This window comes from Parambassis ranga, chromosome 21 (assembly GCF_900634625.1).
Source record: "Parambassis ranga chromosome 21, fParRan2.1, whole genome shotgun sequence".
Classification (NCBI taxonomy): domain Eukaryota; kingdom Metazoa; phylum Chordata; class Actinopteri; family Ambassidae; genus Parambassis; species Parambassis ranga.
This window is the reverse complement of record NC_041041.1, coordinates 1,538,101-1,554,743: the sequence shown is the minus strand read 5'-3', so window position 1 is coordinate 1,554,743 and position 16,643 is coordinate 1,538,101. Positions and strand designations below refer to the sequence as shown.

The window sequence follows — 16,643 nt, the reverse complement described above, 5'->3', positions numbered from 1 at the left end:
CCCTCCCTGCTGAGCTGCAGAGTGATCTGGTCCAGGCTGGTGAGGACCAGCTCTGAGGCCAGCAGAGGGCAAACAGGACCTTCATCAGAGGAACCGGGGGCCCTTTCTCTCGCCATGTTCTCCATCATGTACTGCTGGTAGAGATCCAACAGCTTCTGCTCCAGGTAGTGGTTTAGAAGGGAGTTGGAGAACGGGCCTTCGCGGCCCTGGAGCACAAAGCTCCGATCGCGCGTGCTGCCCAGCCTCCAGCGATTCCTTGGTGGACACATCAGCCCGGCCTGAGCTGCTTGTCCTAGGAGAGAGTCCTCCACAGCTATGGGCACATCACAGGACTGGAGGAAGGGGCCAACCACCTGGGCTTCAGGACCAACCCGCAGCTCACCATCAGTGCCTAGGAGAGGCAGCACCTGGTCTCCTCCAATGTGGAGGTCGCTGTAGTCTTTACAGAAACTCTGACAGAAGGAGGGAACCAAGTAGGGGGCATCAGCCCCTGAGCGAGCCTGGGCCGGGATCTCTATCTGTGGAGAGATGTGTCTCTGCAGATCTAATGAGTGCAGAGGAGAAATGTACGACTCGGCCGGAGCACTCCCATCACCCCTGCCCTCAGTCTGCTCCAGGGAGTGGAGGAGCGGGGCGTGTCTGCTGGAGCCCGGGATAAGGGTGGCATCTGCTTTCGGCAGCCCTGCTCCACGAACACTATGGAAAGCCTTCTGAGGGGGGACCGAGACCGACTCCTCCACGTCATCGTAGGTCATGCTCAGCAATCTGCCCTCACAAAGCATGGCTGCAAGAAAGAGCACACAGTCAGAGCAGGCATCGATCCTTTGTGTCTGTTTACCAGTGAAAAAACATCCGGTTAGATGCCGAAATAATCTCAGCTCAGGATAATACAAAGAACCATCTTGTCCTCATTAGGACGAAGAGAAACATGAACAAGTCTGATAAGAACTGTAAATTATCAGCTCCACCCCGTGTGACGCAAGAAGGATGACGGACACGTCTCAGTTAGTCACAACAGACGTCCTCTGTCAGTGCTGCTGCAGCCTGCTGTCTTCAGGACTCTCCATGTTCCATCATATGATCATACATGCCCCTTATATCAGCCTCTGTGTCATGTGTCTGTCCATAAGAAGCTGCAGCTCATCGTTTGTAGAGGAGACATCAGAACATGATGGAGGGGCGTTCAGGGACTCAGACAATTAGAGGAAAGAAAAGAAACTGGAAATATAAATGTCATTTCAGAGCAGTCTGTTCACTCTTCATTACAAAATTCTTTTTGTGTGTTCCTCAGCACCAGCAGCATCAGAAGGGCGTTCGGTTTCTGTGCAGTCGCCTGCAGTGATGAGTTCAAGTCCAGGATTCAAAGCGTTTTTTGTCGTATGCACAGGAGGAAACAACGAAGTTCTTTTCTGTCCACACTGAATGAAAGGTTTAAAAACAGAAACATTTACCAAAATAGGAAATTAGAGAAGATATTACGGTCCACAGGCTCCTCTCCTCTCATTTCTAAACATGTGTACAGAGATGTTTCCTGCCGCCAGTAGGTGGCGCTATGACTGTATCATCATATCAGCATATCAATCTGTTCAGACTCAGAGGCACAGCAGTCCATCCATGTATCCATACCTCAGCTGTATGAATACATGGTTCTACAGGTTAAATATCTGTTCATGGTAAAAGTTCCTCTTTTAATTCTATTGTTGTGTAAAAACAGCATATAACTGTTTTCACTGGGCCGTTATTTGTCTACCTAAAGAAAAAAGTATGTGAACAATCCTGTAACAATACTTTGGCTAATACTACGACCCACTATAATCATTTTTTTTGGCTTCATGTGTTAGTTTAGTCCAAAATGCCAGATGCATCAACAAATACAGTCAAATACATCACATTTGTAAAGAGGCTGCAGCTAATACTCCCATCTAATTTCATATTTTAACTCTGATTATGAATGAATGGAGTTCCTGTCGGGTTTCCTGCATCATTAAAGCTTCACGCTGAGCTGTCTCCACTGATCTTTCCTTTCCTCACAGTCGTTCTATAAACGTGTGAAACAAAAAGCTGAGAACAAACTGACAGAACGGCTGCTGACGGTCATTTCTGTCTCCTTTACCATCCAAAGAAGCACCTACCTCTGCCTCAGCTGCTGCCACACGAAGTGTCCGACACACAGTGACATGAAGGCAGCACACAGGCTGCAGATCGGAGTCCCAGGTGTTTCGTTTCTATGCAAAAGAAGCAGGTGTGTGTGGCAGTTGAGTCATAATTGATGATGATAAAAACATCAGGAACTGATTCCTCTTTTCATTCTCTGCTTGTTTCTGCGGCTGATCAGACTCTAACGCTTCACTCCTGCAGCTGCCTGCATCAAAGCAGAAGTGCTCAGACATCGACCACAGGTCTTCATTTCCTCAGTGAAACTGCTGTTAAAGTTACCATGTGGGACCCTGAACTGAAGCTGCATGTTTAACTGGAGCTCCTGTCTTTGACCTGGGTGTAAATCTGTGGTGAGAGTGCTGGAAACTCATGGCTCATATTTAGGGGCTTCCCCCCTCAGATAAAAGCACCATGGGACTCGCTTCAGTTCAGACTCTTTTCTCCAGACTTCCTCCACTTGCAGCGGGGACGCCCAACAATAGCAGCTGCATGAAACCTGAGAGAAAATGCTTTATTATTAATTAGACCCAGAGAAACCTAAGACTTACAGGGACTCGACGTCATGTAAATTCACTTTGTTACATCATAGAGAGTCATACAATGCAGTCATTGAGAGACTCGGTTAGAATTTTAAATAAATTCGACCCAAAACATCAGCAGGTTTTCACACAAGTCCTGAAAGTAGACAAGGAGACAGAAATATGAGACCTGTGTTTGAAGAAAGAAAAACTGCATCCCAGAATCAAGAGCCTCATCCCCTCTGTGCAGCATGGTGGTGGTAGTATGATGGTCTGGGCCTGTTTTGCTGCATCTGGACCAGGACAGCTTGTCATCATTGATGGATCAATGAATCCTGAATGACAGCAGTGAATTCTAAAGGAACATGTCAGGACATCTGTCTGTGAGCTGGATCTGAAGAGAAAGAGCAGCAAGACAACGAGCCCAAACACACAAGTGGTTCTACAAAAGAACGGTTCCAGAAGAACAGAGTTCATGTTCTGAAGTCAAAGTCCTGACCTTCATCCACCTGAGATGTTGTGGAAGGACCTGAAACAAGCAGCTGATGTGAGGAAACCCAGCAACATGTCAGAACTGAAGCTGCTCTGTACTGAGGAATGGACTCAGACTCCTCCAAGCTGCTGTGGACGACTGATCAGCAGCTACTGGAAACCTTTAGCTGCTGTTATTGCTGCACAAGGAGCTCACAGCAGACACTATAATCAATCCTAGATTTACAGCAACAGGTCAGACTGTGAGTTATTTATACAGGAAAATGATGTGTGAGTGGTAACAGTATGCGATGCTTCGTCTTCTTTCTGGATCATGCAGCAGCATGTTGGCTGGATGTCTGGTTGGATTGGTGTCCACTCTGCTGAGGGCTAAGATATCCGACACAGGGCGGCTTGTTCAGTAGCACAACGTGTCAAGTTACGGTCCTGTTGCTACAGCAGTGTTGCTGAGCAACATCCGATAACATGCTGAGATCAGGTTAGACACCTGTTCCAGGTCTGCTTCTGCTTTTGTGTCGCAGCAGAGCCACAGACTTCAGCACCCCGGACAGCGACCGGACCCCCTTTGTTTGTTTGTTTGTTTGTTTGTTTGTTTGTTTGTTTGGACTATGGATAGATGGACTCACATTTGAAGGCGTCTCACAGCAGGTCTGTAATCATGGAAGGCTCTGTTTAGAGGAATGTTCAGGAAGATCAACAATGTGTTCAGGCCCAACCATCACGGACACAGAGGGCGGGATGGTGGAGGGTTCCGGGCCGAGCAGGACTACCACAGCGCCTGCACCGTCAGGCTGGTCCGCAGCACCTCCATGCTGGTGGTGGGGGAGAAAACGCACACAGCCGCCGTGGGCTCAACTTTAAAACGGAGCAAAAGCACAGTGAGCATTGAGTCGACCTTGTACTACTATCAGAGGCAGGAGGACCGGATATGGCTGTACTCACAGAACCAGAACTGCCTGGAGTACCTGGAAGCTCTCGTGGCTCTGAGACGGCAGTACACAAAGAGTGTGAGTGACTTGAAAAGCAGCGACGCCAAGGCCACGGTGTCCTCCAGGAAGAAACCTGCGCCTCCTCCACCTCAAACAGAAGAACAGGTGAGTCATCCACCTCCGGGCGCAGGAGGGGGAGCATGTCAGAGTCCTTACACGTCTCTTTACCCACAGACACCCAGAGCCAAACCCTCAGCCCCTCTGGTCCCCACCGAGGAGGACACTCTGCAGTTCTTTGACACGGTCATAGCCAGCTGTGACAACGAACCTCTGCGCAAACCCTATGTGGATGACGGGCACGCGGACGTGGATTTCATAGGTGAGGTGTTATAAAGCTTAAACTAATAAACATAAAACCAATTAATGATTGAACTTATATTAGAATAAAATAAATAATCCTGATCTGAGCCTTTCCAACAATCAGCAGCTCTCCAAGCTGCACATACTGAATAACATGAATGTTTATGATTGAAAACACTGTTGTGAGCCTGTTTTCACGGCAGCCATGTTTGCTCCTGTTTGCATGAAAAGCAGCAGTTTGAATGAAGATAATATATGATCAGCATGGTATGAACAGGCCAGGAGTGAACCCACTAATCATTGTCAGGTTCAGGTCTCAGGTTCTCGCTGTCTCTCCTTCCCTCCCACAGTGGCCTCCAGCTCAGCCGAACACGACCTCCACTCCAACTGGGTCCTACGGGTTCCCCGGGGGGAAGACGTTTCCAAACATCCTGACTGTGCCAACGAAAGCGCCCCAGTGAAGAAGAAAAGCCAGAGCGGGTCCACGAGCAGCAGACTGAGACTTCAGAGGAACCCGATCCACCTGCCCAAAGTGGTGGAGAGTGCATTCCAGACTCTGCGCTTCAAGCCCAAATTGAAAAAGCAGTGAAGCTTGATGGACATCTGAGACCAGCAGCACTGCCACAGATCATCTGAATCCAGCCCGCGGCTCTGAACGGAGGACATCAGCTCGTTTTCTGTCTGGTCCAACAGGAGCTCCGGCAGAATGACACAGAGGTACACTGAGGACTGAGGGGCCCTGAAAGTGAAGCCGCTCGTTTTATATTTACACCTGCAGCGTCCAGCCGCTCAGCAAATGACCATTAATCTCTGGAGATATTATCAGCAGGATGTCATTTTAAAGAGAGGAGGAACTCGGATGGGTTTTACACAATGGTCTGAAATTAAAAAAAAAAAAAACTTGACATCTTCAGATGACACTGACCCGTCTGTTAACAGAGTTTCTTTCAAGCAGTGAAATAAATGAGACGTTGAACAGTGTGAGTTTATGAGTTCAGTTTATGACTCTGACCTGAGGAGCGGCTGCATTCCTCCCAGGTATCAAAGCAAACTAAAACACAACAATGGCTCCATTCACGCTCCGTCAAAGAGCGCCGCATGAATGTGTCTTTCATTTCAGAGCCGTCTTCTTCTGCAAGGCCCAGTCCAAGGGCTGAGCCAGAGACGGAAACAAACTCAACTGTAAATGTTGTAGAGGGGTCAAAACAGCAAGTGACACCCAAAACCTCTATCTGTGCGTCCTGACCCCCACGGTAACCTCTGCTTTAACATTTGTCCTGAAAGTAAACACAGATGGAGGAGGTCCCTGCTCTCCAAGAAGGACACTGCTGCCTGTCTGCAGCTCGACAGACATCATGTGGACGAACCAGAGCAAATAAATGACGAGTCTCATATTTCTGTCTGATTTGTGAAGTGTTGATGTTTAAGCAGCTCTGTATGCAGAGGTGAAGGAAGTACTGAAGTAGAAGCTACATCAACTGTTCTACTTAAGTGAAAGTCTGAAGAACTTTTAAATGCACTTAAAGTGTTAGAAGTAAAAGTTGTCTCTGGATATCTGGGTGGAGCCATGTTGATAAAGAGTGCAGGTGGAGCTCCTGGTGGTTCTCTCTACCGGCAGCTCCTCTCTCTGAGGCCCACTCTGGATGCTCTGCTGGTGCTCTACCGATCCTTTCTGGGCCCTCTGAACTCAAACAGATCTTTGAAATACGCCCCCTGGTGGCTCAGCTCAGTGCAGGCTGACTCTGGATCCATGTCCACTGGTCAGGTCAGCTGCAGAGGACAGGAGGACAGAGACGGTCCATCTACTGCTGAGACAGCAGCTCTGCCGTCACTGGAGCTGATGGTGGCTCCATCATCCATGCTTTAGTAGATGGAGGAGACATGTTGGAGAAACTGTTCATGACATGTACCGAGTAACAACAAACTGAAATGTAGAGGAGCAGAGAGAAGAGAGAGCATGATGAGAGAAGATGAAGTATAGATGAAGTATAGATACGTAAAAAATGTACTTAAGTACAGTAAAGAAGTACAAATACTTAGTTATTATGGTGAATAATGAGGCAGAGCTTGAAGAGGTGGAGGGTTGCTACATGGCCTCCAGAAGCAGAGGAAGAGCAGGCCGGTTAAAACAGTTTAACTACAGCGAGACATAACAGTGACTCCACTGAGGTGAGCTAGAACACTACCAATGATGAAGAGAGAGACCTGGACTAAACTGAAACTCAAAAAGACTTCATGGTGAGAAACAACGAGCAAAAGTTTATTTAAGGCTCCTCCTGCATTCTACAGCCCCACATGCTCTGAAAACATCTTCATTACGAACATTCAATTCAATTCTTCTCTGCTTTGACCTTGGGGCTGAAGAAGGACGACATTGGCTTCATGCCCGTCTTGTCGACCTTAGCCAGAGTTTTCTGAGCAGCCGTCATCTTCTTGGGCGGCTGAAATGAGAGGAAAGAAAATCAATATAACTCCATGTGACCTCGCACAGACAGACAGCGGGGAATTCATTACAGATCATGAACTTCAGTTCAATCTGAGAAGAAACGTATTTCTTCAAGGCTGGCCCACGTGTTTACTCGACAAACAAAGCTTAAAGACAGCAGTCAGCAAAGGAGAAGAAATACTCCTAAAATAAAAGCAGGCAGGTGAGTGGGAGCCTGCAGGTCCTGCACACACTCACTTTCCGCACAAAGTCTGCACTGTTGAATTTGGTGTAGTCTTCTCCAGCCTCCACCGGGTTGTCTGAAAGTTTCCGCTTCTGCCAAAACGAGGAAGTAAGAGGCGCTTTCATGACAACAGAAACTCTCCAATGACCTCAATCAAGAAACCGCGACAGAGGCAAACAACATGCAAACAGGGAAAGAAGCCACACAACATGCAGACATGGCAGCGCACAGCACTCACAGCTCAGACGGGCCGACTTACTTTGGAAGGAGGTTCGGTCTCCTTCGGGCTCAGGAGCTCTGGTAACCTGTGAGGTACAACAACAGGCATGTTTGATCTGCGGTGTCCATGTTCACCGTCACTGATGATGCTCTTTGGGATTCACTTACTCCAAGTGTTTGAGCAGCGCTCGGCTCAGGTCTGCACTGATGTACTCTGAGATCAGGCCGTGTGCGTACCGCAGGTAGTCCTCTGGATCACAGAGATGAACAGGGATGACTAGAATCCCTCTTAATCACAGTTTGATTTAAAAATCTGAGTTTCAATGATTTATGATTAACAGCAACCCGCTGACGCTCACTGAACACCACTACTGCCCTCTACTGGTCGCCTTCTGACTTTCAGAGGCTTCTTATTTATTTTCATAGAGGTGGGAAGTGAAAATTACCCTCATGGCTGTCTGGCTCGGACTTGACTCTGACGTATGTGGTAGATTTCACTCCTTCTCCCACAGAGATGTTTCTTCTCTTCAGGGCAACAACCGTCCTCTCCACCTACGACAACATTTGTCACATGACGTCTAACATCTTACTGATGGAACTCTTTCGATGCAGTACCTTCTTCTTCAGCCAGTTCATGGTCTTCTCCTCACTGTATCGATGAAACTTCGTGCTTCCCGCCTCTGAGCGATTAAAGGACAGCGTTTAGCTTTTAGCAGCACGGTTTAGTGACGTTAGCTCCAAAGACAGAAGAACACTTCACCTTTCTCTTCAGCGATGTGCTGCAGGGAGGCCAGGGAGCGGGTGCAGCTGAGCAGCCGCGAGCAAGCCGGGAATTCTTCATCCGTAACAACTTGATCCACCGGCTGGAACTTCGCCTGAGGACAAGAAAACATGGCTTCCATCTATAGATCCCTGCGTGTGTGTGACATTCATTCATGGACTGTTCCACACTTTATTAGAGTTGGTGTGTTCACCACACGGCACAGTCTCTGCTCCCTGTTTTTGTCACAGGGATGCACTTTATAGACTGTTTTTAAATACTGACAGTTATTATGAGAAGTGCCTGTAAAATTCACTTCACTTCAGCTACAGCTTGGAGTCATGTGGTCCATTCTTTCCATTAATATATATAAAATATGAAAATCACAATCTATTAAGTGTGGAATAGAAGAAGTGTAGCATGACAGCACGACTGGAACAAGGAGCTGGAAGGAGGTTCTAGTTTCTCACCTCTTTGCCTGATTTAATGAAATAAGGCAGGATCAGAAAGAGAGGATCCATCGGTGTGACGAACACAAGTCTGCCATCTGTTCAAAATAAGACAACCACAAATCCCACGATCAGAGCGAGAGAACACACTGTATGATTCAAATATTCTGATGACTGACTTTATGATTTAAATCTCAGCTTTAAAAGAGGCGGTGTGTGAATCTGTGTCTGACTGTGATCAGCTCCTCCGTCTCAAAGTGTTTCAGGAACATGTGTTTGAATGGATTCCTGCTGTAACACCAGAGTCTTAATGTTGACCGATATTAAATAATGATGAAGCTGGTTAACGCTGTAATGACCATGGAGACACCCACCTCTCTGAACAGTCTGACCCACGAACCAGGAGTGGAAATCTTCTTCAAACGCTTTGACCTCATACAGCTGTGCGTCCCCACAGCCCAGCATGTACAGACACGCAGCATCTGCAGGCACCACAACGAGCAGCACGTTACTTTCACTTCTGTTCACTCTGAGCAGGATCCTTTCTTTAGTTTGTTCCCTACTATCATCTCCTTTCTGTTACTTTTATATTACTTCAGTGTGTGTGTTTGTCTCCTTCTTTTAGATGAAACTGTCACTGTTTAAAATGTTTATATGCACAACACAACACAACACAAGACAACACAACAACACCAGACCTGTTGAAGGATTCCTCAGTTTGACAAAATCTGCGTCCCTGTCGTGCTTCTGTGTGTGGATGGCAGAGTCTGTGGACATCAAAACATCACAATGAACACTGAACAGAGCATCACTGTAAACAACACACACACACACACACACACACACACACACACACACACACACACACAGTCCATCAGCACAGCAGCCAGTCCTCTGAGGGATGCTAGCTAGCATCAAGGCTGTCCCGCAGCTAGCTCCAGCTACAACAACGGGACTTTAATGATCACTGTTTATAGCTAACAGTTAGCTCTGATGTCTTAACCCACCTGCAGCAATAACAACCCAGCTGTCATTTTGTACGTTTGGCGCCCGCTTCTTCTTAGCAGCCATGTTGTTGTGAGTTTTCTGTTGTTGTTGTTGTTGTTGCTTAGTTTGTGTGGTGAAGCTTTGTTTTTGGCCTAACACCGGCTCGGCCTCCTGATCGATCTGACTACTTTTTGCCTGACAACATGAGCTCAGAAAAGGCGCCTCTCTGCGTTCACTTCCTGTACGTGCGTCACACGGGCTGAACCACGTGAGTTACGGGTGCTCAGACAGACAAGTTTACGGCAACATTATTTTATGTTTCATATTAATTCATAATTCTTTAAGCTTTAAAGACAGGACATACTCAAAGTGGAGAAAGGTAACCGGAAGTGGCACTTTGGTAGCTTGTTAATCACCCCCCCCCTTTTTTTTCTAGTGGTACGTCCCTTGTTGTCGTTGTATTAACTAACGCTGTAATTCCCCTGTGCGGCCGCTAGAGGTCGTCCAAGAGCTTTTGTTAGAACTCCAGTGCAGCGTTCGGCCTCTTCCTGCGCGCTGCTCCCCGCCCGGCCCGGGAGAGAGGCCGCAGGTCTGAGGTCTCAGGTGGAAGATGTTTGTGGTGGCCAGTTGTCCTTTGGCACGCAGGCGCGGAACAGATTGGAGCTCCCATCTGTCCTTCAAAGAGAGGAGGGCACCTCTCACTCTCTCTCAGGATGTGACAGTGTGAGTCCCAGCTGGTTTTCAGTGAGTCACTTGTTTTTTTCCTGCTGCACTGTGTGTGTGTGTGTGTGTGTGTTAATATTTCCTTTTTAAAGTTCATGTTACAAAGTGAACCGTCCTCAGCTGTAGATTACAACGACATGTGCCCAGGATTTATTCATTAAAAGTATTTCTACTAGCCCACTGTGTCCCAGTGAACCTCGCCTCAGGTACAGTAAAAAGTTATTATTGTTGTTGTACAGTCTTATTTAAAACACACACTCTAAACGCTTAAGTTATTTAAAATTTGTGTCCTGCCATATTAGCATGTTAGCACCGTGTTGCCGTCCTGAAGGCAGTGGTTTTATATTTAAATGTGTTCTTGGTTGACGTCAGTGGTGCCTCACTGATGACTGATGTGTTGCTGAATGTGCAGTAATGTTGAAGACAATCGACGAATCCCATTGGCTGCTTGTGGAGGGAACACCGGAGACAGTCCTGACCTCCCTCCACCTGACATGTTGAAGTGTCTGAGACCTGCAGCTGTTCCGTGCTGAGGCAGCATGATGATGTGGAGGAAAGCCACACCTTTATATCACCTCTGTGATTTTCTCCTGTGCTGCCTCGCTGGCCCATTGGTCCAGACTTGAGCAGCACATGCTCTAAACGCTTTGAACGGTTCCTCCTTGAAATCCGTCAGATTTATGCTGCTGCACTCTGTGGCACAGGCAGCGTGGGTGAGATACTGTCTGTGAATTACTTGTTTTATGGGTCCCGCGAGTATCATACACAACAGTCTGTGTGGCTAAACAGAATATTCCATGAAAGCGCTCTTTCATTTTGGGCTGCTTGAGGGAACGTCTGTGTTTCAGAACAACAGCGGCCTTTCTGAAGCGCTGCACCACAGACGACCCCAGAGAGCCGGGTCCTCTGTCACCAGCGTGCAGACGAGAACAAAGTGGGTCTAAATTTAGGCCTGATATGGCTTTAGACTGGGACTCCAAGACCCCCCCACCCCCCATACTCTCCCAAACCCTGCTCCACAGCCCTCATCAATCATACATCCAACAAAGAGAATTTCAGCACAGCCGAAGACGCGGCTGTTCTTTCAACTTCTCCCTCCAGCTCTGCTTCCTCCTCCTCTCACTTTGCCGGTTTTTAAAAGAGGCCTGCCGGCCGATCTCTCTACCTTCACCGTCAGGCTCTTATGTTGCTCACAGTGAGTGCTAACCGCCCATGCTGTATACCGGGCTTTATTCAGGACAGTCTACACTCTACATGTTTGTGCATGTGAAGCTGCAGCACAGGGTTCTGGTCATCAGAAACACGTCAGTGCTGATTATTGGACAATATCGTGTTTCATTTTTATACATTTATGTGTCGCCAACTCTTTCTTCACACAGACTTCAGCAGGGGTCCTGAGAGAGGTCAGGTCATGGACTTTTTGCAGACTTCCAGAGGCCCTGTGCACTATACACATGTAAAGAAGTGGTTCCTGAAAGGTAAAGGATTTTTGCAGCTAGCAGGCGGGTCACACTGAGCAGACCGTCCATCGCCGTGGCCTCGTCTGTGACGGTCCGATACAGGCGTGCTCGGTCAGAGCTGATGTATGGACTCCAGCGTGTGCTGGGAAGAGGATCAGAATCATACATATTCACCATGATTTTTTTACCTGTCATGGCTGCCAAGAGAAGCAGGATAAAAATAGAAACACAGCGTCAGAGAGGGTGCCACTGTTGCTCCACACAGCTGTTAGCGTTCTGAATTCCCCACAGACGAACACTCCCTGAAGGAGGTGATGCACACGTGGACACGCTCATCACAGGCGAGCGCGCTCACGCACAGCCGTGGAAACAGATGTGGAGAGACTTTCCCTCCGCTGCAGAAAGCCTTTGAGTCATCATCTGGGATTCCCTTCCTCTCACTTCCAAATATGGGTGGGATTGTGAGAGAGCGGGAGGAAGAATGTGGAAGGCAGTGGAACCCCCGAGTGATGTCAGAGCTGTGGAACAGTGAGCCTCACGCTGACTGGAAATCCACAGGAAGGAATGACGGGAACGCACCGATCACCCAAATGCTATTCTCTGCTGCATGTTTGTGAAATCCTCTAGCTGCACAAGTCCTGTACACACACACAGACACACACAGACACACACACACGTTAGTAACGTCCCAGTAAGTATCTCACCAGGGAGACATTTCTTCCCGGATTTTCTTCCCTTAAATTCCTCGCCCCCACTTCACAAGATGGTGACTCCTTTTCCCAGCATCGGCCGCTCTGTGGGAGGCCTCTGGATGAATGTGCCCCCCCCCCCCCTTTGTGAGAACTGTGTGATGGCTCCTACATTAACAGTTCATGGCTGGACGTGGACGTTTATGTCTCAAACTGCACTGATGTGAAATTATTCACTCATTCATGATTTCAAGTCAAGTCAAGTCAGCTTTATTGTCAACTCTGCTATATGTGCTGAACATACAGAGAATCGAAATTGCGTTACTCTTCACTCCGCAACATATAACATGTAACTAAAAACTAAAGATAAATATAAAGTGTAAAAAATGTACCTACAATGAGGCACACACAAAATACAAGGCACATAATGAAGGCACAATGCAGTCAGAGTGCAAAAGATGTATAGTGCAAGTCAGTGCAGTTGGCATAATATAAACAGGAATGGTTTAACTTATAACAGCTTATTGAGACTGGTATGAGAGTGCAAAAGATGCAATGGTGCAAGTCAGTGCAGTTGGCATAATGTAACAGTCCAGGAATAGATTAAGTTATAGCAGCTTATATGAGACTGGTGTGACATGACAGGGTAAAAAGTGACTGGTGCACAGAGTTCCTTTGGTAAAGTGGCTGGTACAAAGAGTTCCTATCTTGGGTGGTGGTAGGGGTGAGGGGATGGTGGTAGGGGTAGGGGGTGGGGGGTGGTGTCAGGGAAGGGGGAGAAAGTGGGGCGCAGCAGGGAGAGAGTTCAGCTTCCTGACAGCCTGGTGGATGAAGCTGTCCCTCAGTCTGCTGGTCCTGTCCTGGCCCGGAGGCTGCGCAGTCTCTTTCCTGATGGCAGCAGACTGAAGAAGCGGTGTGAAGGGTGGGTGGGGTCTCCTGTGATGCGGAGGGCCTTTCGGGTGAGACGGCTGTCGTAGAGGTCTTGGAGGGAGGGGAGAGGGACGCCGGTGATCCTCTCAGCTGCTCTCACTATGCGATGAAGCGTCTTCCTGCAGCTTTCAGCTTTGAGTGACACATGACTCTGACAGTGTGATCACATGTTGATATTAACCCATAAAGGCAGATTCGGGGGGGGGGGGTCCAGATTTGGAACAGGGCGTGACAGGTGGGAGCTGTCGGATTGAAATCTCTCACTCTGCTGAAGTTAAACCGAGACGCAATTTGCTGCGAAACTGAACCCAGGAACCCCAGAGTGTGATGAACTCGGCCAGAACCGACCTCCTGCTGGACGGCCCGTTCCAGAGAGTCACATGAAGTGTCCGGTCCATGTTGTTTAGCTGCAGAACTCAGACCTGTCCGTTCTCACAGTCAGCTGTTGTTACATAAATAGCGCCCTCTATGGCCGGTAAAAGCTGCTGATTGGGCTGAGACCTGTCACCATGGTAACTAGAAAATGGTGGAGAAGCTTGTTGCAGATGTTTCATCACTAGTTCTTTACAGCCAGAAGGTTCCAGATGCTGCTGCTGCAGGAACTTGGTGCCAGCCTGAAGCCAAACGTCTACGTCTTTGTGGTTCTTTGTGGTGTAGGTGCTGCTGTCTCTGGAGTGTTCTGTTGTGTCCCTTCTTCTTTTGTTCTGCTGTTCTTAAGGAACCTGCCTGATGATGACTCTTCACATGGACCTGGTCAGTTTTCATTTGTCTGTTCCATCTTGTTTATTTGTTTGTTGTTTGTTGATCTTTGTGTGACTTCTGTGTGTGTCTTTGTTTACCTTTGGATGGAACCTGTTACCTAGAAGGAACCACTCACATCCCAGAGTTCAGCCTGACTTATACTTCTGTGTTGAATCCACAGCGTCCCCCAGCGCTGGTTAAATGTGCTCCTCCAAAAGATTGTAACTACACACGTCCAGGCGACGCAGGCCACAAACTCTGGCTGCTGATTGGTCGGCTTGTTAGTGGGAGCAACGAATTTCCACTATTTCAGACTAGGCGCTTTTTTAAAAACCTCTTGTTGACTGCAGGCATGATTATGGATGATAGGATGTTCCAAAAGAACAACAACCACCACTGTTCACTGAAACAGGAAGTGGGGGAAGCTAAACAATCAATAAGAGACTGACAAGGAACCCAACGCAGAGGTTTGAAGGGTTCATGATGGCTTCGGGGCATCTGTGGCGATATATGTTGATCCAATGCAGAAGTTTAAACAAGGCTTTACTCAGGGCCATTCAATACCCATCAATACAATATCCATACAAAAGTGAAGTAGCTCCTACTTCCAGCAGGGCGAACATGCGCCTGCTGGTTCCTGCAGTGGAAAAACACAAGTTGCATCTTTATTCTTCATTGATGAGAACAACCATGCTGCCTGCTCGTTCACGGCTGCCTGACTCTGGTGTTTTCCAGTTATCTGTGATGTATGAATGAACTCAGTGCAGTAAAACATGTTGATGAGCGGGTTGCTGTTCTGTTTGTATCTCATGCACACCGCTGAGGATAGGAATCACACGGAACAGACTCCTGCCAACGCTTTCACACCACTGCACTGATTGCGGGTGATGAGAGTGTGCCAAGAAAAGTAGGACTGAGCCAGCGAAGAAGAAGAAGACGAAGACGACTCCAGGACTGCAGGCTGGCACACGTGCACATGAACAAATCAGATCTTAAAAACAAGAATACTCACAAAGGTTTTTATCTGACGTGAAAAACATTTGATGATGTGATTTCACTCCCTTCACTTTCAGCCTCCTGTCTGGGTCACGTTGAGTGCTAGCTACACATGCTACACATGCTACACCTGCTTTGATTCAGGACAGTCCGTCCAGATGTTCCATCATTTCATATGATAATGCATGCACATGTTTTTATTAGCCTCTATATCAAGGGAAAATGCTTCTGCATGCCTCTGTCCATGAGTTCTGTTCACTCTGTGGAGGAGACTGTGTGGAACATGATGGAGGGACAGGAGGGACATCCTGGGACGTTTGGACAAATATCCCAGATTCAGAAATACAGCAAATGTCAGAGATGTGGGAGGAGACAGAGCGCAGCTGTTCGTCGTTTCTCATGAACACCTTTCTACACTGAATGAATCTATGAGTTAATGTTCCAAATGAAAGACTGATGTGTGACGTTTGATTGTAATTTTATCTTTCACCCTCTCGGGGGACGACTGTCCCAGAAGCTTTCATCTGTCCATGATCCCTCTGCCTGTCTCCTCTCCCTCTCTGTCCTTTCTCTCTTTACTCCGTCCCGCCTAGTAGACGTCCCACAATACACCATCCCCAACCCTAATTATTGTTTACCAGGATCAATCTCTCTCTCTCTCTCTGTCTCTCCCTTGGTGTCTCCCTCTCTCACTCTCAGTGTACCAGGGACCAGAGATGATGTGGTAATTACATCTGCCGACTGCTGGTCCGCCGCAGACGGCTCCGCAAGTCTCTGTGCTCCAAGAAAAATTAGAGGCTGCTCAGCACAAGTCCAGGGCTGTAATTAGAATGAGTACTCCACCAATGAAATGTGTTTATTTGTTTATTTATGAGACCCCAGAATTCCAGGGCCCTGTGAGCTCCTGCTCCCACAGGATGGGTCATGGCATGGGGGGGACGACGTCTCTCTCCTGAGCACCATGGAGCGCTCACTCACGTTTTTTGTTGATGATCTGAAAGAGGCTTCAGAATTTAGATCAACTCAAGTAAATACATTTCATCAGGCTGTTCTAGTTTAAAGGACACTAACTTTATACAGGAGGGTTTCTGGGAGGCAGGGGGATATGTCTGCATAAAAAGTTTGGAGAAAAGAAACTCTGCATCCCAGAATCAAGAGCCTCATCCCCTCTGTGCAGCATGGTGGTGGTAGTATGATGGTCTGGGCCTGTTCTGCTGCATCTGGACCAGGACAGCTTGTCCTCATTGATGGATCAATGAGTTCTGAATGACAGCAGTGAATTCTAAAGGAACATGTCAGGACATCTGTCTGTGAGCTGGATCTGAAGAGAAAGAGCAGCAAGACAACGAGCCCAAACACACAAGTGGTTCTACTAAAGAACGGTTCCAGAAGAACAGAGTTCATGTTCTGAAGTCAAAGTCCTGACCTTCATCCACCTGAGATGTTGTGGAAGGACCTGAAACAAGCAGCTGATGTGAGGAAACCCAGCAACATGTCAGAACTGAAGCTGCTCTGTACTGAGGAATGGACTCAGACTCGAGCGAGGTCCCACAGTCTCTTCCTC

The 16,643-nt window shown here is 47.8% G+C and overlaps 3 protein-coding genes across 4 annotated transcripts in view; 1 reads left to right on the top strand and 2 right to left on the bottom strand.

Annotated features, from left to right (window-relative positions):
• Positions 1–2,226, bottom strand: part of LOC114426490 (uncharacterized protein CXorf21) — a 2,600-nt gene extending 374 nt beyond the window's left edge. Inside the window, exons 1-2 of the mRNA XM_028393922.1 lie at positions 2,133–2,226; positions 1–784 (exon numbers count right to left, since the gene is read on the bottom strand). The exon at positions 1–784 is cut by the window's left edge and continues 374 nt beyond it. Of these exons, the coding sequence (XP_028249723.1) occupies positions 1–782 (782 nt within the window). The 5' untranslated portion in view covers positions 783–784; positions 2,133–2,226. The remainder of the gene's footprint in view (positions 785–2,132) is intronic.
• Positions 2,227–3,847: 1,621 nt separating this feature from the next.
• c9h13orf42 (chromosome 9 C13orf42 homolog) lies at positions 3,848–5,045 on the top strand. Its single transcript, XM_028394448.1, has 3 exons — positions 3,848–4,261; positions 4,331–4,475; positions 4,807–5,045. The coding sequence occupies exons 1-3, from the start codon at positions 3,848–3,850 to the stop codon at positions 5,043–5,045; spliced, it is 798 nt and encodes a 265-aa protein (XP_028250249.1).
• A 1,649-nt stretch (positions 5,046–6,694) lies between these two features.
• On the bottom strand, positions 6,695–9,800 carry rnaseh2b (ribonuclease H2, subunit B). Of its 2 annotated transcripts, XM_028393762.1 has the most exons (11): positions 9,561–9,800; positions 9,252–9,320; positions 8,928–9,035; positions 8,575–8,651; positions 8,105–8,219; positions 7,960–8,024; positions 7,791–7,896; positions 7,513–7,594; positions 7,385–7,430; positions 7,140–7,217; positions 6,695–6,897 (listed from the first exon to the last, which is right to left on the bottom strand). In XM_028393762.1, the coding sequence occupies exons 1-11, from the start codon at positions 9,622–9,624 to the stop codon at positions 6,787–6,789; spliced, it is 921 nt and encodes a 306-aa protein (XP_028249563.1). In that variant the 5' UTR covers positions 9,625–9,800; the 3' UTR covers positions 6,695–6,786. The 2 variants fall into 2 exon arrangements, with proteins under 2 accessions (XP_028249563.1, XP_028249564.1); XM_028393763.1 differs by lacking the exon at positions 7,140–7,217.
• Between the last annotated feature and the right edge of the window lie 6,843 nt (positions 9,801–16,643).